Source organism: Bufo bufo, chromosome 7 (assembly GCF_905171765.1).
Source record: "Bufo bufo chromosome 7, aBufBuf1.1, whole genome shotgun sequence".
Taxonomy (NCBI): domain Eukaryota; kingdom Metazoa; phylum Chordata; class Amphibia; order Anura; family Bufonidae; genus Bufo; species Bufo bufo.
The window spans coordinates 189,192,412-189,213,086 of NC_053395.1; the positions used below are offsets into that span (position 1 = coordinate 189,192,412).

Genomic DNA, 20,675 nt, shown 5'->3' on the forward strand with positions numbered 1-20,675 from the left:
GAACGTGCTTTGGTCCGACATGTGCATATCAACCCAAGAACAAAAGCAAAAGAACTTGTGAAGATGATGGCGGAAGCTGGTAAGATTGTGTCAATATCCACAGTGAAACGAGTACTGTATCAACGTGGGCTGAAAGGCCACTCTGCCAGGAAGAAGCCATTACTCCAAAAAAAACATAAAAAAGCCAGATTAATGTTTGCAAATGCACACAGGAACAAAGACCTACATTTTTGAAAACAGTTCCTGTGGTCTGACGAAACTAAAATTGAACTTTTTGGCCATCGTTACGTTTGAAAGAAAAATGGAGACGCTTGGAAGCCTAAGATCACCATCCCAACTGTGAAACACGGGGGTGGCAGCATCATGTTGTGGGGTTATTTTGCTGCAGGAGTGACTGGTGAACTTCACAAAATAGATGGCATCATGAGGAATGAAGATTATGTGGAAATACTGAAGCAACATCTCAAGACATCAGCCAGGAAGTTAAAGCTTGGGCGGAAATGGGTCTTCCAAATGGACAATGACCCGAAGCATACTGCCAAACTGGTTACAAAGTGGCTTAAGGATAACAAAGTCAATGTTTTGGAGCGGCCATCACGAAGCCCTGATCTCAATCCTATTGAAAATTTATGGGCAAAGCTAAAAAGGCAGGTGCAAGCAAGGCGACCCACAAACATGGCTCGGTTACACCAGTTTTGTCAGGAGGAATGGGCCCAAATTCTGACCAACTATTGTGAGAAGCTTGTGGAAGGATATCCAAAACGTTTGGCCCAAGTCATACAGTTTAAGGGCAATGGTCCCAAATATTATAAATAAATAAATGACATTTATGTAAACTTTTGACTTTGCAGAAAGTAATAAAAATGCCTTAAAACATTCTCTCTCTCTCATTATTCTGGCATGTGGCAAATAATTATAATTATGGTAATCCTAATTGACCAAAACAGGAAAGGTTTATTCTGATTTTATGTTATGCATATGTGTCTTTTTATATAGGGTATGTAAACTTCTGGTTTCAACTGTATATATACAGTATATATATATATATATATATATATATATATATATTTGTTCATTTTTGTTATTGTATTTTATATCTACTGTATATATCGTGTATATGTGTGTGTTTGCCCCTTTTTGCATAGTTATTAGCTTTCTTTCATGTGTCACATAGAATTACAGTTCTAGGAAAGTGCTAAGTTCACTTTAATTAAACCCTTATCAGTATATATATATATATATATATATATATATATATATATTTTTTAAAGACAGTCTTAAGAAAGCCTGTAATCTTGTCCGGCTGGCTGATAAAAGCTCAGGGATTCCAGGCTGCATTTGTACATTCCTTGAAAGTGTTTTCTGCTGGGGAGGCTGTTGTGCTGTAAAGGTGGTTTGATAAGAGCCCTGCACCACCAACCCCAGACCTGCACCACCAATCTCCGCCATACATTATTCCATAGAAGGTATTTGGGTGTACACATATTTTTGTACCACCCTGTACCACCATTAGCCCAAAAGGAAATTTCTGACCACTTGCAACATACATTATAAATCAGAATGTCACTGCTAGACAATCAGATAGCTGAATTACATGGAGGAACGAGCTTTTAGCACCTAAGGTCATTATATAGGGCTGACATGCCTCAGCTTCCTATTCGTTGACTTCTATCTTCTGCATGAATGAAGTGAGAGCAGAGATATCGCCGCAGGTGCTGAGCGATGTTACATAAAACTTACCTATTACAAGACATAAGCTATTTGGAAACTACAAAAAATAGCAAGTTCCAGATATAATGCTATTTATTGCTAGTTGCATGTATAGCAGCAACATATACTGTGGCCATGTACATAAATTGTAATCATTCACTTCAATCCCTGCCCCTAATTCCCTATGTCACACAGACACTGCCCCGAACCTATCAGTATGTGTTTGGGGTTCAGGAGGAAACCCTTACAACGATGTGTACAAAATCGAAACTCCTGGATGGATTTCAACAGTGCTAAACCCTGATTTTACTACCCCAAAACACTAGTAGTATTTGTCATGTCCTTAAAGGGATTTTTCTGGACTTTGAAAATGATGACCCATCCTCAAGATAGATTATCAGATTGGTGGGGGTCCGACACTCCACACCCCCACTGATCAGCTGTTTTGGCAGCCGGAAACTATAGAGCAGGAGTAGGCCACCTCCAGCTGTTGTGAAACTACAACTCCCAGCATGCATACTTTTTCTAGACTTCTCAGGACTCTCATAGAAAAAAAATGGAGCATGCTGGGAATTGTAGTTTCACACCAGCTGGAGTGCCGACTTTGCTGACCCCTGCTATAGAGTGTACAGTGTGGCTATAGAGTGGCCGTGCCAGGGTACTAGGAGCTGAGCTGCAGTACAGCGGTGCCCAAAACTACACAGTCTACGGAGCCCTCTGCTGCCGTTCTGTACATTGTAGTTTCCAGCTGCCGAAAATAGCTGTTCTATGGGGGTGCTGGGTGTTGGACCCCCACCAATCTGCTATTGATGACCGATCCTTCGGCTTGGGCTTCCACTGCGGTGGACCCATGAAGCCGAAAGCGAGTGTTGGAGAGTAGGTAAGTATGCTTCCCTCAACAGTTCCATTTGGGTGGGTGGGGGGGTATTTACACACTATAGGAAGTTGGAAAACCCATTGAGGCCTCCTGCACACGAACGTATTGTGGACCGCATTTGCGGATCCGCAATACACGGGTGACGTCCCGTGGGCATTTCGCATCACGGATGCGGACCCATTCACTTCAATGGGTTCCGCGAATCCGGAGATGCGGAATGGTGCAGGACAGAAGCTCGGAACGGAACCCTACGGAAGCACTACGGAGTGCTTCCGTGGGGTTTCGTCCCGTACTTCCGTTCCGCAAAAAGATAGGACATGTTCTATCTTTTTGCGTAACGGCCGGATGGCGGACCCATTAAAGTGAATGGGTCCGCGATCCGCTGCGGCTGCCCCACGGACGGTGTTCGTGCACGATCACGGGGCGCACACGTTCGTGTGCGGGAGGCCTTAAGGGGATGTTCACACAATGTATCTCACAGCAGAATTTTGGAAAAGACAGCCGCTGAAAACCCTCCGGCGACTGCGTCTGTTCTGCCTTCCATACAGCTCAATGGGAGGCAGCGCTGAGGATCACAAAGCTGTGGCTTATGGGACGTGTCCCTTCTCGGCGTGGCTGCAGCTCCTGCAATCCTCAGTGTTGCCTCCCATTGAAATAGAAGGACGCGACTTCTCGCGGGCTATGGCAAAATGAAGCGGAGACATTTCTGGACTTCCTTTCAATATTATGGTCAAAATCCACTACAGTCAATCTCTTTCCTGCCAGACATTGCTGATTGGGGGCAAACGCAGGAAAGGGGGGGGGGGGGGGGGGGAAGGGGGGAACGCGTTCCCAACATGAACTTTTTAACCCCGTTGTGCTCGGTTCCATACACTTGTAGCATTGAGCCTGCACGAGGTACAGTATGCTTTGCATGTTTACAATGTTTTTATGAATTCTAGGGAGGATTCCCTATGAAAGCTGTGCGACATTACTGAAGATGACCACTCATGCTTCTGTCTTCTAGGATGTACGTCAAGTGATTTTCGGTGTTCTAGTGGCCGTTGTATTCCATTAAGCTGGCGGTGTGATGGATCAGCAGATTGTCCGGATAACTCAGACGAATCTGGCTGCCGTAAGTGTAGTCTTTATTCTTTTGGTTGACGACCGCTCTGCTTTCTTGGACCTCTGAAAAGCCAATTTGCTTAGTTCCGCAGTCAGGGATGCCCCTTGCATCTGGAAATTTACCTCTCAGGAGTCTGGGAAAGCTGGGTGACAACCCTGTGGGACCTGAGGGAAGTGAATAGAATTTTTTTATAACAGAAGATGAGATCGTAGGGTCCTATTTCTATTGTTTGCCCTTCCATTTTGGGGGGATGTCAGTAAGTTTGCATTTGTAAAATAATTGTCAGCCGGTACTTTGTACATACTTATACAAGTTAAAAGGAAACTCCGGAAATTAGAAATCTAGACTGGAGTAAGGTCAGGGTGTCAGAGCGGATTTCTAATACCTTCAAAGGAAAGCTTTTGCTTAACACTTTCTAATGAACAGATTCTTGTTAGGCCCCTTTCACACGAGCGTGACGGATGCGTTCAGGGTGCGTTCAGTGAAACTCGCACCATTTTGCAAGCAAGTTCAGTCAGTTTTGTCTGCGATTGCATTCAGTTGTTCAGTTTTTTTCCGTGCGAGTGTAATGCGTTTTAATGGCGTTTTTCACGCCCGTGATAAAAAAAAGGAAGATTTACAAACAACATCTCCTAGCAACCATCAGTGAAAAACGCATTGCATCCGGAAGCAAGTTTTTCACTAAAGCCCTATTCACTTCTATGGGGCTAGGGCTGCGTGAAAAAACGCAGAATATAGAACATGCTGCGTTTTTTTACGCAACGCAGAACTGATGGGTGAAAAAAAACGCTCATGTACACAGACCCATTGAAATGAATGGGTCAGGATTCAGTGCGGGTGCTATGCGTTCACGTCACGCCTTGCACCCGCGCTGAAAACTCGCTTGTTGCGAAAGGGGCCTAATGAACAAACAGCTGACTGTTAGGCCAGGTTCACACTTAGTGGTGCGGCACAAAACCACACTATTACCAGGTGCCAAAGACTATACAGAGCTGGGTAATCACCAATGTACATAAGCAGCATTGCTGGATATAGTAGTGCAGCAAGCGCTGTCTTCTCAAGTTGCATTGGCATTGTGTAGGAGGATGCATGTTAAAATAGAGATAGAATGTTGCAGATCAGCGAGTGCGGACCCACTATGCCAACTGACCGGTTTAGCTTTGCATAGGCCTAAGGGTGTTATTCTGGCGCTCCCCTGGTATTCACCATTTAACCTCTGTATAGGGATCTGGCCTTTGCTGCAGGGAAGCAACCGGACTGCTACCTCCTGGGATAGTCCCGATGTAGCTGGTAGCTGACCCTCTGGGGTCAGGAGCTTAGGATACAGAAAACACACCAAAACTGCAGGAAAACCGCACAAGCAGTCTGAACAGTTACTAAGGCTTAGATGCAGGTCACCAGATGCAGACTGCCCACTGGTGTGGTAAATGAATGGAAACACAGGACAAACCAGAAGGCTGGTTGGCAGTGATGACAGGAGCAGGGCAGGCTGGGTACTTGACAAGAACACGAACAAGGCAGATGGACAGGGTTGAAATGAAATTGAATCTGGAAGTGCAGCAACACACAGGCAGTACGGGTACAGGGCTACGGGTACAGGGCTCAAGCACAGTCAGGAACAAGCACAAGACTTCACCAGGAACCTTAAAGCTCAAGTACACTCTGTTAGGGAAAGATTTAGAAGCTAACCCACTGGCCCTTTAAAAGGCCGGAGGGGAGCACGTGTCCTAAGAAAACAGAAGCTCGAGAACTAGACAGAAGTATGGAGGCAGCAACATGGTGAGTAGCGCAGCGTCGGTGCCCACAGGGGAGAGCAGGGCAGCGGCAACCACGGACAGAGAATAGCTGGGAAGAGGAATACAGGAACTGAAAATGAAAGGGGCACACTTAGGCCTATTGCACACGGACGTTTTTTTTTCCCGTTTACTGGCCGTTTTTTGCGTTCCGTATACGGTCCGTATACGGAACCATTCATTTCAATGGTTCCGCAAAAAAAACGGAATGTACTCCGTATGCATTCTGTTTCCGTATTTCCGTTTTTCCGTTCCGTTTTAACATAGAACATGTCCTATTATTGCCCGCAAATCACAGTCCGTGGCTCCATTCAAGTCAATGGGTCCGCAAAAAAACGGAACACATACGGAAATGCATCCGTATGTCTTCCGTTTCCGTTCCGTTTTTTGCTGAACCATCTATTGAAAATGTTATGCCCAGCCCAATTTTATCTATGTAATTACTGTATACTGTATATGCCATACGGAAAAACGGAACGGAAAAACGGAACAGAAACGGAAACACAACGGAAACAAAAAACGGAACAACGGATCCGTGAAAAACGGATCGCAAAACACTGAAAAAGCCATACGGTCGTGTGCAATAGGCCTTACCAGCATTGCAGTTGCTAAATTACAAACAAATAAACCCCACCTTGGAAACACCCTTAAACTGTGTGGAACTGCCGATTTATGGATGAAACTTACTTAAGCCCCACACATTTTTGCCACATTTTTGGCACAAGACAGCCTAAATTTGCAGGGACTGTCTCTGAAAATTAGATACAGTCCATGCAATTTTGGAACCGTTGGCAACTATGAACAACTATGAATGGGCATTATAATGTAAACCATTATCACCTATGCACTGGATAGTGGGGGGGGGGGTGTTGATCACTGGAACCAAGATTGCTTGTTAGGCCTCATGCACACGACTGTTGTGTGTTTTGCGGTCCGCAATACACAGATGGTGTCCGTGTGCGTTCCGCAATTTGCGGAACGACCCATTGACTTGAATGGGTCCGTGAACCGTTGTCCGTCAAAAAAATAGGACAGGTCCTATTTTTTTGACGGACAGGAAACACGGATCACGGATGCGGCTGCAAAACGGTGCATTTTCCGATTTTTCCACGGACCCATTGAAAGTCAATGGGTCCGCGAAAAAAAACGGAGAACGGCAAAACGGCCACGGATGCACACAACGGTCGTGTGCATGAGGCCTAACAAAGAGGACCCGTCCCCTCTCCTGAGATGTCTGTTTTAGTAGCTTCTTGCATTCTCCATGTAATAACAATTCTGGAGCCTCTATTCTTATGATGCTATGCTGAGCCATTCCTTTATTATGAACGAATTGCTAGCAGTTTGCAGTGAAGGTCCAGATGGGTGTTACCAGTTGGGGGTGTGTCCCTGCACAATCTGACACTATCCAATGAGTGCTGCCAGTGTCAGAGTATGGAGGAACACCCCTACGCCCCCCAACTGGTAATACCCATCTGGACCTACATTGCTAGCAGGAATAATAAGGAAATGGCATGACACAGCCATAAGAATAGAGGCTCCAGAATCGTTATTACACGGGGAATGCAAGTAGTCATTAAAACAGACATGTCAGGCGGGGCGACAGGTTCTCTTTAACGCTCTTTAATACTCGAAGTGTTGGAAGAAACTGGGAGGTGAAGGACCCTTGTTGGTCGAGGCCTCTTAAAATTGCCCATTTTGACCTGCCAATAGTCTGGCGGTGCTGCTGATACTATGTGCACAAAGACAAGGAGTGAGGTCTTTTGCTCTTGCACCTCATAAGCACCAAGACTAAGAAATATTGAGGCGTGAATATCTTTTTAAGAGCATAACCACTAATAGAATCCTCTCCCTCTGATACCAGCTCCGCGGTCATGTGCAGCGAGTCAGTTTCGGTGTGGGGATGGCGAATGCATTGTCCGATCTTGGGTGTGTGACGATGAAGAAGACTGTAACGATGGCTCTGATGAACAGCATTGTCGTAAGTTTCTCAGATGATATCTTTTGGTTTCTTTCTTCAGAATGTGCGGCTCTGAGGTCAGTCATTTGCATATACTATACTAGATTTCTCATTTCGGGGTTGGGGGGGGGATCCTGTTTGCTCTACACTGGTCATTTCCATAAAGAGGCAAAATATAAATGTACACAGACCCTTAAGAACCAATCCAGTTTCTGTGTGTGAGATGTACAATCACCAGGGCCGCCCCTTCCTTTGATAAACAATCTGACCATATTGAGTACATTAAAGTCTGACCATTATTTTTTGGCAAAACCAATGTAAAACGATAAGCGTAACAGACATTAGCATTTTACTTACACTATCATTTACCCAATTTTTAGGGCATAGAATTGTTTAGAATTTCTACTAGAAGGCTGATAACTGCTTTATACAGAACAGCATGCGATTAACTGGTTTCGTTTTTTTCAGCCGGGAGAACTTGCTCCGCTCAGCAGTTCACATGCATTAGTGGTCAGTGCATCCCAGGGGCTTATAAATGTGACCGAATGAAGGACTGCACAGATGGATCCGACGAACGCAACTGCCGTGAGTTTTATTTCAACGCTAACTGTTTTGTAATTAACTGACAGTTTATCACTTTTCTTTAAAACATCAGATCCCATTGCAAAAGTTCCAGTGCATTGCCCACTTTTGTGCTAACTGATGAACCACTGGCTCTGGGACTTGGTCTGCACCCCACAGTTCCTTGTGGGACAGAAGGACAGTATAACGCTCACGCCAGTCCTTACATGCTTGCCAAAATGTTATGCTCGTGAAGAAAAGTACAGGCTTACACCACCCTAACCTCCTGACCTCAGACAGTCTCCTTTGTACAAAAACACCATAGTAGCCAAGTTTTTTTTAGCCAAAAGTGTTTCAGAAGGAGAAGAAAAACATGCACATGACCCTCTCCATAGTAGTCCATATAGTGTCCATGGTAGCAGCCTTGTAAAGCTAAAGGTTTACACCACCCATTGGGGAGGTAATTGAGCAGAACCCGATCCACTCTCTTTGTAAAGACGCCATAGTAGAATTTAAGAATTAGACATACTTTTTACCCAAAATTATGAAGGAGAAAAAAGCATTCAAGTGACCTCTATTACAATCTATGCGAGTTATAGAAAGCATTTAGTGAGCGTGCTCAACTGTTTCTGTGTTTCCTATTCAAGTCTATTTTGGTAACTCTATGTAGACTGTAATGAATTAATACTATATCCATACTCAACAGACACACCAGCCCTCCTCTGTTTTCCTTTTGTCAGTTTCTCTAATCAATGTGGACCTGGTCTCTGGGATCGGTGGGGTTGCCGTAGTCAATTAGACACATGCAGCATATTCTATGGATGTATCATAAATTAATTTCATTCATCCAAATATCCATTTTATTATTATTTTTTATACTTCTAAGCAGTTATGGGGACAAGGTGCACCGTTTCTGGCCCCTAATAGGCACTATAGTACAGGCAGTGATCTTTTTGAATTATTTTCCTTTTATGCATCTATAGTATTTCAGTATGTTGAATATTCTATGTTCACATATGCAGCACAAACTCTGTTAGGCTTTCTAGCAGAGGAACAGACTACCAGGGTTTACCATATCCAGGTGGGTACTGCCGCGTACTGCCGGATCCCTATTGACTATAATGGGATCGGATGGGGATCCGTCCAGTTTCTGGCGTAAATTGCGGCTTTCAGCTGGAATAAAAATGACTGCATGGCAGCAGTATTTGTCCACCTAAAAGACAGCATTTATGCAGGAAACTGGCTGGATCCCCGTCTGATCCCATTATATTTAGTGGCGATCCGCGGTGGGTGGCAGTATCCGGCTATGCCAGATACAGTAAACCCCGGTAGTCTGTTCCTCTGCCGGACATATGCTGCATATGTGAACCTAGTTTGTTCTTCTCCTTTCATTAAAACTTGTACATACAAACCACTGCCTTAGTGACCGTCTGGAGGAACACATGTATCAGGTGTATTTCGTACAGACTCTTGTTACTGAATTCAGCACTTCCACAATTCTCCCATCTAAATCACTGTAGAAAACAGGAGAGAAAAAAAACTGTATCTGTTGGATTAACTTCAAAGGCTTTCAATTAAGTAGAGGAAACCGTCCCCAAGTAAGTCAAGGAGATTTTTTTTTTCGCGCCAAGGTCCTACTAGTGCTTTAAAGTAAAGAGATCCCCAAGGAGTAGTACACTCTATTCTTGGCCTCCTGATCCTGTCTTGGATAGTTCAGCAAACAGATCCAAGTTGCACAGGAGATAAGAACTCGAGTTTGCCTCTCACTATTAGGTACATTATTTAAGAGGCCAGTCAACTGAAAAATTCCCCAATATTAAGTAACTCAGCTCCTGGACATGTCATAAAATGGGACAAGGGGTGTTTTAAAGCACAGTGCACTTTGCAGCTAATGGGATTAGTGGGAAGGAAAAACTACCCATGCAGATGAAGATAAACATCTGAGCAATGTTGTAGCCATAACCCATTTAATTAGAGTAGATGAAGTGTCTTATTCATCAAACAGTGTGCTGCTGTTTTATGTGAACTGACCATTAGAGGCTCTGCACGGTGATAACATTCCTTACATTTCCCTGTTTGCGATGACAGCTCAGAGAAGAAATGTAAAATGTATAGAAAGAGTTCAATAGGGGGTTAAAAAGTCTGGTTCTGTGTCTACGGTTTATGCTATATAACAGGAGGAGCTGAGCAGATTTATATATAGTTTTGTGGGAAAAAGATTCAGCAAAACGTTTATTTTATTCATTTAAATCCCTTTAGAGATGCAGCTTTCAGTCTGCTCTCCCCTGCCTCCTGCTTGTAAGAGCTGACAGGGGAACACATATTACAAGCAGGAGATGGGGAGAGCAGTGTGAAGCTGTAACGCATAGGAATACACAGTGGGGGTCACTTATAATGAGGGGAATATTTAAGTCAATTTTGCTTGGAGTCTGCATTGGAGTATTTTATGCCAAATTTATCAGATGTCACATGTTGTTTGATATACAGTATTTGTCTTATCCTTAAAGAGGTTCTCCAGGAATTAAGAAAAAGAAAATATTTAAATATTATGTTATTATAAATATATTCCCAAATACCTTTCATTAGCTATAATGGCTTGTTTTATCTAGGAGGGCGGAGTAGGAAAACTGGAGCAGCTTTTCTTGATAAAAGGGTAGGTTTAAAGAGGTTCTCTGGGAATTAGGAAAATACTTAAATATTACTTTATTATAAATCTATTCCTAATTACCTTTCATTAGTTATAATGGCTCGTTTTGTCTAGAGAGCAGTGTTGATCGAGCATGCTCGGCGCATCGCGGTGTTCGGCCGAATACGGCCTGTGCTCGAGCACGATGCTCGAGTCTCCTCCCCGCATGTTTGTTGGCTGCTACGCAGCCAATAAACGTGCAGATAAGTACTCAAGCCGTAGCCATGTTGGTTACTGGCATTACAGTGATTGGCTGGCCAGAACGCGTCATCGGGTGCTATAAAGCACCCGATGAAACGTGGTTCGGCTCAGTCTTAGTCAGGGAGAGCTGTGCTGTAGAAGGGACAGATAATGTAGGGAATTGAATTTTATTTTTTTGTTAGGCAGGGTTGGTGTTAGAGACCCAAAAGTCCTTTTAAGGACTATTGTTGTATCTGGCAGCAATATATATTATTAGCGCAACCTGCACTAAATAGCTTGCAATTGTTTGGCCGCTGCAGACAGCGACATTACCTGCGCTACATCTTCTGTGTAACGTGTGCGCAGCCTAAAAATATCTGTGACATCCAGTGTACTTTTTCCGTAGACAGTGTCCGCTGTGGACAGTTACATTACCTGCGCTATATCTCCTGTATAACGTTTCCGCATCCCAAATATCTGTGACTTGACTGTAATTTTTTTTAGCCGCTGGTGACAGCAGCACCATTACCTGTGGTACCTCTCCTGTATAACGTTTCCGCATCCCAAATATCAGTGACATTGACTGTAATTTTTTCTTAGCCCCTGGTGACAGCAGCGACATTACCTGAGCTACATCTCCTGAATAACGTTTGCACATCCCAAATAGCTGTGACATTCCCTGTAATTTTTTATTAGCCGCTGGTGACAGCGACATTACCTGCGCTACATCTCCTGTATAACGTTTGCACATCCTAAATATTAGTGACATTCAGTTTAATTTATTTGCGCATACACTTACAAAACCTGCGCTACTGTATGTGTGACATACTTGCAAGCATATATACTATTTAATATGCAGAAGGCAAGCAGTAAGGGACTGTGAAGTGGCCGTTCTGATGGTGCACGCAGAGGCCGTGGCCCTGGGCACGGTGAAACTGTGCCTGCTGCCAGAGCACAAGAAACACACTCATCCACGATACCTAGCTTCATGTCCCAGTTTGCAGGGTGGCGCAGGACACCACTCTCGAAGTCAGACCAGACCAGTGCGACCAGGTGGTCGGTTGGATTGCAGCAGATAATGCTTCCAGTCGGTTAAGCACCACCCTGTCTTCCACAAAGTCCAGTCTCAGTAGCCAAGAGTCTGGTCAACAGAATCCTCACCCTGATCCTCCTTCCTCCCACCATGGAGAGTTTTGACAAACAAGTGATCCCACACTCAGATATTCTGAGGAGCTCTTTTCATCGCCATTCCTTGATTTGCGCCTCTCGCCAAGCCCGCTTGAAGAGGGACATAAGGAGATTGCGTGCATTGATGCCCAAACTCTTGAGCATCCACAGTTACAAGAAGATGACGGTGGGAACGGCAATTAGTGTTTCACGAGGTGGATGATGATGATGATACACAGTTGCCAATAAGTCAACGGCAATTAGTGTCTCAAGAGGTTGATGATTAGGATGAGACACAGTTGAGACACAATAAGTGAGGTTGTTGTTAGGTCAGCAAGTCAGGAGGATGACCAGAGTGAGGAAATGGAAGAGGAGGTAGTGGACGATGAAATCACTAACCCAACCTGGGAAAGTGGCAAACCGAGCGAGGACAGCAGTACAGAGGGCTAGGGATCCGCAGCACTGCAACAGGCTGGAAGAGGCAGTAGGGTGGCAAAAGGGAGAAGGTGGGCCACACTAAACAGGCCCGCAACTGTTGCCAGGAGCACCCCCTTGCGGCAATCTCCCTTGCCAAGGGGTAAGTGTTCCGCAGTCTGGCGCTTTTTTGAGGAAAGTGCAGACGATAAAAGAATTGTCATTTGCAACCTGTGCCGTACCAAAATGAGCAGGGCTGTGAACACGAGCAACCTCACCACCACCAGCATGATCCGCCACATGGCATCAAAGCACCCTAATAGGTGGACCGAATACCTGGGTCCACAATCAGTCTCTGCGGGTCACAGTGTGCTGGCCAATCCCCTGTACAAGACGCATGCCCGGATGCCTCCCGCCCTGCACCTGGACCTTCACAAGCACCATCAGCTAGCACATCCACTTCTGTGTCCCAGCACAGCGCACAGATGTCCATACCCAAGGCCTTTGAATGAAAGCGCAAATGCCCAGCCATCCACCCACAGGCCATAGCACTAAATGAGCACCTTTCCAAATTGCTAGCCCTGGAAATGTTGCCATTTAGTCTTGTGGACACTGAGGCTTTCCGCAGCCTGATGGAGGTGGCCGTCCCTCGTTACTCAGTCCCCAGCCGCCACAATTTTTCCCGGTGTGCCGTCCCCGCCTTACATCAGCATGTGTCCCGTAACATCACCCGTGCCCTGACCAACGCAGTTATTGTGAAGGTCCACTTAACGACTGACACATGGTCAAGTGCTTTTGGCCAGGGACGCTACATTTCCCTGACGGCACACTGGGTAAACCTTGTGGAGGCCGGGAGCGAGTCGTACCCTGGGATGGCACAGGTGCTACCGACGCCAAGGATTGCGGGCCCTACTTCCATCAGGATTTCTGACACTACCTACATTAGTGGCTGCAACCCCCCTTCTCCTCCTCCACCTCTGAATTCTCATCTTGCAGCACCAGTCAGCCATCAGTCAGTAGCTGGAAGCAGTGTAGCACTGCAGTGGGGAAGCGGCAACAGGCTGTGCTGAAACTAATCTGCTTAGGCTGTGGAAGGGTATAAGAGACCAGACTGAGCTGTGGTTCTCGCCACTCAACCTACAACCAGGCATGGTTGTGTCTGATAATGGCCGTAACTTGGTGGCAGCTTTGGAGCTCTTCAAGCTCACACACATACCATGCCTAGCCCACGTGTTCAACTTATTGGTTCAGCGGTTTCTCAAAACCTATCCCAATTTGCCTGAGCTACTGGTGAAGGTGCGCCGGACTGGCAACGCTGCAGCAATGCTTGCAATTGCCAGCTCACTGACTGTTGTGCGACGTGAGCACGCGCTGGAACTCCACGTTCCACATGTTGGCCACGCTTTGTGAGCAGCAGAGGGCAGTAGTGGAATACCAGCTGCAACATGGTCATCGGCTTTCCAGTTAGCTTCCGCTCTTCACAAGCGACGAATGGGCATGGATGTCTGATCTCTGTGAGGTTTTACGCAACTTTGAGGAATCGGCACAGATGGTGAGCGCCGATGCCGCTATTATCAGTGTAACCATTCCACTTCTGTGTCTACTGAAACGCTTGCTGCTCACAATGAAGGCGGACGCTTTGCATGTGGAAGAAGTGGAAATGGGGGAAAACAATACACAGGGTGATAGCCAGACCACCCTCCGTTTGTCTTCTCAGCGCGAATTGGATAATGATGAGGAGGAAGAGGAGGAGGAGCAGGAAACGTTTGCCTCCGCTACAGAGGGTAGTACCCACAGCAGGTTTACTCCATCTATTCAGCGTGGATGGGCCAAAGAGGAGGAAGAGGATGAGGAGATTGAGAGTCATCCTCCTGATGAGGACAGCGAAGTCTTGTCTGTTGGGACTCTGGCACACATGGCTGACTTTATGTTAGGCTGCCTTTCCCATGACCCTCGCGTTATACGCATTTTGGCCAACATCGATTACTGGTTGTTCACCCTTTTTGACCCCCGCTACAAAGAGAACTTCTCATCTCTCATTCCTGTGGTGGAGAGGACTAGCAAAATGGTGCAATGCAAGAAGGTCCTTGTGGAAAAATGACTCCAAAAATTTCCAGCTGACAACGCTGGCGGCAGAGTACGTAGTTCCTTGGCCAACCGAGGAAGGGAGACAAGGGGAACATATAGCAGATCCAACAGAGGCAAGGCAACACTCTCCAAGGCTTGGGACAGTTTCATGACACCTCGTCAGCAACCTCACCGTAATGCGCGGCCTAGTGTTACAAGGAGAGAAAAGTTTTGGAAGATGGTGAAGTAGTACGTAGCAGTGTCCTCAATGATCCCTCTGTGCCTTACAACTATTGGGTGTACAAGCTGGACGCGTGGCACGAACTGGCGCTCTACGCCTTGGAAGTGCTGTCCAGCCCTGCCGCCAGCGTTTTGTCAGAGCGGGTATTTAGTGCTGCTGGGGTCATAATAACTGAAAAGCGCTTCCGCTTGTCAACTGAAAATGCTGACAGGTTGACTCTTATCAAAATTAACAAGGCCTGGATTGCCCCTGACTTATCTACTTCACCAGAAGAAAGCGGCTGAACATAGAGGCACTTTAAATAGGCCTTTTATGGTGTATTGAGTATTCCCATGCACCCCTTCCACCACAAAAAAGGGTATATGGTTCAATCTTCCTTTTCTCGTCCTCCTCCTCCATCATATCAACATGCTTATTAGGCTGCCCTCGCTCCTAATGTTTTAGAGAGTCAGCTCAGCAGCAGGCCGTTGCCCATAATGTTTTAGATGGTCAGCTCAGCAGCAGGCCCTCGCCCTTAATGTTTTAGATGGTCAGCTCGGCAGCAGGCCCTTGCCCATAATGTTTTAGATGGTCAGCTCAGCAGCAGGCCCTCGCCCCTAATGTTTTAGATGGTCAGCTCGGCAGCAGGCCCTTGCCCATAATGTTTTAGATGGTCAGCTCGGCAGCAGGTTCTCGCCCATAATGTTTTAGATGGTCAGCTCGGCAGCAGGTTCTCGCCCATAATGTTTAAGATGGTCAGCTCAGCAACAGGCCCTCGCCCCTAATGTTTTAGAGGGTCACCAGCAGGCCATCAATCATAATTTTTCAAGGGTGTGTATGATGCCTTCCTTTATGTGTAATAAAGGGTGTATTGGAGTGCTGGTTCACTTAGTGCATAAGCTTTATGAGTGTAGGAGTCCCACTACCTGAACAATTGTACCACAATGTGAATGAGGCCCTCCTTTATGTGATAGCTAAAGAACTGCCTTATCCTCCTCTCTGCTCTGCTTGTCAGGGATTATGATCCTGAATACAGCTGATAAGATATTCAGCTGAATCTCTGTAGGAATGGAGTTCATGAGGAGACATGAAGGATAGAGAGGACAGACAGGACTGACTGTGGTAATGTGAGACTGTGGCAATGGAGACTGCATACAAGTGCTGCTGCTCATTAACCACATCCCCACCTCGTCTCTGTACTTCATGTTTCCTCATGAACTCCATTCCTACAGAGATTCAGCTGAAGATCTTATTAGCTGTATTCAGGATCATACTGTAATCCCTGAAAAGAAGAGCAGAGAGGAGGATAAGGCAGCTCTTTAGCTCATTATTCTGAAGGGACTTGTTCTGTCTGATTAGGTCAGGTTTTGTGTGTACTAATAGGACAGGGGCCATTTTATTTCTCCTAATGTTTGCTCCCTAGACAAAATGAGCCATTATAAATAATGAAAGGTATTTGGAAATGTATTTATAATAAAGTAATATTTAAGTATTTTCATTTTCCTAATTCCCGGAGAACCCCTTTAAAGCTAACCCTTTTGTCTAGAAAAGCTGTTCCAATTTTCCTACTCCACCCTCCTACCGGAGAGAAATTGTGACTTTTGTGCGACTTTTGAAAAATGTCTCAGTAATAAATCTGGATTGAATCTCATTAATAAAGCTGAGCATGCTCACTTACTCACCCATATCTCAAAACTGGAGTGGTATAAAAACATAAAAAGTCTTTGCACAAACGTTTTTGCGAAAATGAGCATAAGAAGTCACAAAAGCCCCACTTTTTGAAAGCGGAGTTCTGGAGTGAAGGCATGATAAATTAGGGCCAATAACTTTGCAGTGTGAGTTGGGCGACAGCAGTTTCAGAGCAAGTGCAGTATCATAAGACTCCTGATGAAAGCCAGAGGCATGTTGGGACATGTAGACTACATTAGGAGAACTAAAATAGGGGGAAGAAAAAGTCAAGATGGAAGCCAACCCGTAAATGACGTAAATATATGCAAATTAGCCTCTAGGAGCAATGGGGGTATTGCTATTGCAGAGAGAGCGGAGCCCATTGCTCATTTGCATATATTAAAACATCATTTTTCTCAGCAATGAGGACACATATGAACATGGGACCAACACAGATGCCTTCAGCTGCCAAGTGCACATGTAACAGGTCAGCCAGTGTCCTAGGGACAAAACTGCTGACAGATGTCCTTTTAATTATCTATATGGGTAAAATGCTGGTTTGCTCCTTTAAGGGGTAGTCTATTATGAAGAGAATATTGTAGCTTTCTTTTCTAACTGTACTGCCAGTTTTACAAGGTAAGGCCTATTGCACACGACCGTATGGCTTTTTCAGTGTTTTGCAGTCCGTTTTTCACGGATCCGTTGTTCCGTTTTTTGTTTCCGTTGTGTTTCCGTTTCTGTTCCGTTTTTCCGTTCCGTTTTTCCGTATGCCATGTAGAGTATACAGTAATTACATAGATAAAATTGGGCTGGGCATAACATATTCAATAGATGGTTCAGCAAAAAACGGAACGGAAACGGAAGACATACGGATGCATTTTCGTATGTGTTCCGTTTTTTTTGCGGACCCATTGACTTGAATGGAGCCACGGAACGTGATTTGCAGGCAATAATAGGACATGTTCTATGTTAAAACGGAACGGAAAAACGGAAATACGGAAACGAAATGCATACGGAGTACATTCCGTTTTTTTTGCGGAACCATTGAAATGAATGGTTCCGTATACGGACCGTATACGGAACACAAAAAACGGCCAGTAAACGTGGGAAAAAAAACGGCCGTGTGCAGGAGGCCTAAGGGCAAGAAATGTTCAAGAAGTCCATTAAAAACACACTGTGGAGGTATCACTATGAAACTATTATTTATCATAAACCAGAGAGGTATATGTAACATGTTATTTTATTACACATTTCGTTATATGTTTATCCATGTGCATTTTATAGGTTACGGACTCAGGTTTCATTACACAGCAAGGGCTCATGCACACGTATGTATTAGGGTCTGTGCTCCGTGTTTTGCAGCCAAAAATAGGACATGTTCTATCTTTTGCGGAACAGATATACAGATGCGGAAAACACGTGTGAAGGATCATCCATGTGATTTCTGCATCCGTATGTCTGTTCCGCAAAGAGAGAGAACATGTTCTATTCTTGGTCACAAAATGCGGACCATGTAGCCATTGAAGTCAATGAGTCAGCAAAAAGAAAAATGGATGAAACACGGGCATCACACAGATGTCATCCATATTTTGCAGATCTGTGTTTTGGGGAACGCAAAATATATATGGTCGTGTGCATGAACCCTAAAGATGATTTATGACATCATATTGGACATTTTGTTGAGTAATGCAAGTATAGAAGCAAAACTATAGATCTGTTCACTTATTTGTGGAATTTCTCTCAATGGAAGCCCTTGTCTCATTGAACTTGCAGAATATCCCGTGTGCAGTCAGCTTTCGTGTGCCAGTGGAGCCTGCTTCAATACAAGTCAGAGGTGTGATGGGATTGTCAACTGCCGGGATGCTTCAGACGAGGCCAATTGTAGTAAGTGATAGGGAAGTATTACTGAAGGATTATTATGTCATTTATCATTTATTAGCCCGGATACAACTGCAATTTCTGCACCCCTTATAGTTAGTTACATCCTTGAATTCAACCAGAGATTGGAAAAAATAGGAACACATTTATTAAGATTGGGATTTAGATGCTGGTCTTAACAAGCCCCTGCACTGGCATTGTATTGCCGAAGTTATCTCGAGGCACCGGCGTAAACCGGGCGTAGAAAATGATAAATGAGACGGGCCTGCGAGATGGCATGCGACAGAATCTGCGCCAGATGTACCCCCCAAAAGGGGTGTATATCTGTTCATAAATGACCCCCATAGTCCTTGAAAATAGTAGGAAGTCTAATGGCAAGGCACAGGTTGCAGGTGTGATATATCTACCCCTAATGTCTATCAGAAAAGTGAAATGCCATAAACTACTGTATACACAGCAAATATACCGTAATATACAATGGGCATTTGGACTATTGCATTTACAAGGGACCCAAGCAATAATCTGAGCGGTTTTCACGGAGACGCTATTTTTCTTCCTCTGTCTGTAGGACTCCCCAGTAGATGAAGGAGCCTATTCTCAGCTCAGTCAGCCATGTTTGAGATTTTCTTTGGCAATTGAAATAAAAACAACCAACCTATTCTGAAAGGGCTTGGCCAGAAAATTAAATAAGGCAGGTGCTAACCGAAAGTCAGCCCCTCCTATCCAATACAGAACCGTGTACTGCCACGTGCATAAGAAATACAAATTCATCTTTATTATTAATAAATATAATAAAATCTGTTAAAATACATGGATAGTAGCTTGCAGACACATCATAAATATATTAGAAGTAAACATACAATAAATATATGATGAAGTGGATACAATAATTAATATACTGTATGTATAAATATTTAAACCAACATGGGCAAATTCATTAGTATACCCGATCAAAGTATGCAACCAAAAATAAAATGACAATTCATACAGACCCATGGCACAAAGAAGTAGCTCCAACACGTGTTTTGTATTTACTTCATCTGGGGATACCATCAAATAAAAATCTAAACAAATTTTTGAATTTATTTTGACTCTATCTTTCTATCTACTTAATAATTTTCACAGGTCCGTACTTCTGGGTCTGCATCCGTTCTGCAATTTTGCCGATCGGGGCGGACCCATTCATTTCAATGGGGCCGCAAAAGATGCGGACAGCACACTGTGTGCTGTCCGCATCTGTAGGACCGTTCCGCAGCCCCGCAAAAAATATAGAGCATGTCCTATTCTTGTCCGCAATCGTAGGACCAGCCATGTGCGGTCCACAAAATGCAGAATGCACACGGCGGAACGCAAAACACTTACGGACATGTGAATCGACCGTAAGGCCTCTTTCACACGGGCGTTGCGGGAAAATGTGCGGGTGCGTTACGGGAACACCCGCGATTTTTCCGCGCGAGTGCAAAACATTGTAATGCGTTTTGCACTCGCGTGAGAAAAATCGCGCGTGTTTGGTACCCAAACCCAAACTTCTTCACAGAAGTTCGGGCTTGGGTTAGGTGTTCTGTAGATTGTATTATTTCCTCTTATAACATAGTTATAAGGGAAAATACTAGCATTCTGAATACAGAATGCTAAGTAAAACAGCGCTGGAGGGGTTAAAAAAATAATAATATTTTACTCACCTTAGTCCACTTGATCGCGATGCCCGGCATCTCCTTCTGTCTCCTTTACTGAACAGGACCTGTGGTGACGTCACTCCGGTCATCACATGATCCATCACCATGGTAAAAATCATGTGATGGATCATGTGATGACCGGAGTGATGTCACCACAGGTCCTTGACCTGTAATGAATGCTCACCACAGGTCCTGTTCAGTAAAGGAGACAGAAGGAGATGCCGGGCGCGATCAAGTGGACTAAGGTGAGTTAAATTATTATTATTATTTTTTTAACCCCTCCAGCGCTATTTTACTATGCATTCTGTATTCAGAATGCTATTATTTTCCCTTATAACCATGTTATAAGGGAAAATAATAATGATCGGGTCTCCATCCCGATCGTCTCCTAGCAACCGTGCGTGAAAATCACACCGGATCCGCACTTGCTTGCGGATGCTTGCGATTTTCACGCAACCCCATTCACTTCTATGGGGCCTGCGTTGCGTGAAAAACGCAGAATATAGAGCATGCTGCGATTTTCACGCAACGCACAAGTGATGCGTGAAAATCACCGCTCATGTGAACAGCCCCATAGAAATGAATGGGTCGGTATTCAGTGCAGGTGCAATGCGTTCACCTCACGCATCGCATCCGCGCGGAATACTCGCCCGTGTGAAAGGGGCCTAAGTCTTATTTATAAATAAATACTCTAACAGCGGATAATAGAACTTGAA

General features: G+C 44.8%; 1 protein-coding gene across 2 annotated transcripts in view; it reads left to right on the forward strand.

Moving 5' to 3' along the window:
* LRP2 (LDL receptor related protein 2) overlaps positions 1-20,675 on the forward strand; it is a 199,830-nt gene that overhangs the window by 40,028 nt on the left and 139,127 nt on the right. For both annotated transcript variants that reach the window (XM_040441900.1, XM_040441901.1), the window contains exons 2-5: positions 3,594-3,701; positions 7,347-7,463; positions 7,911-8,027; positions 18,179-18,289. In XM_040441900.1, the coding sequence (XP_040297834.1) occupies positions 3,594-3,701; positions 7,347-7,463; positions 7,911-8,027; positions 18,179-18,289 (453 nt within the window). The remainder of the gene's footprint in view (positions 1-3,593; positions 3,702-7,346; positions 7,464-7,910; positions 8,028-18,178; positions 18,290-20,675) is intronic.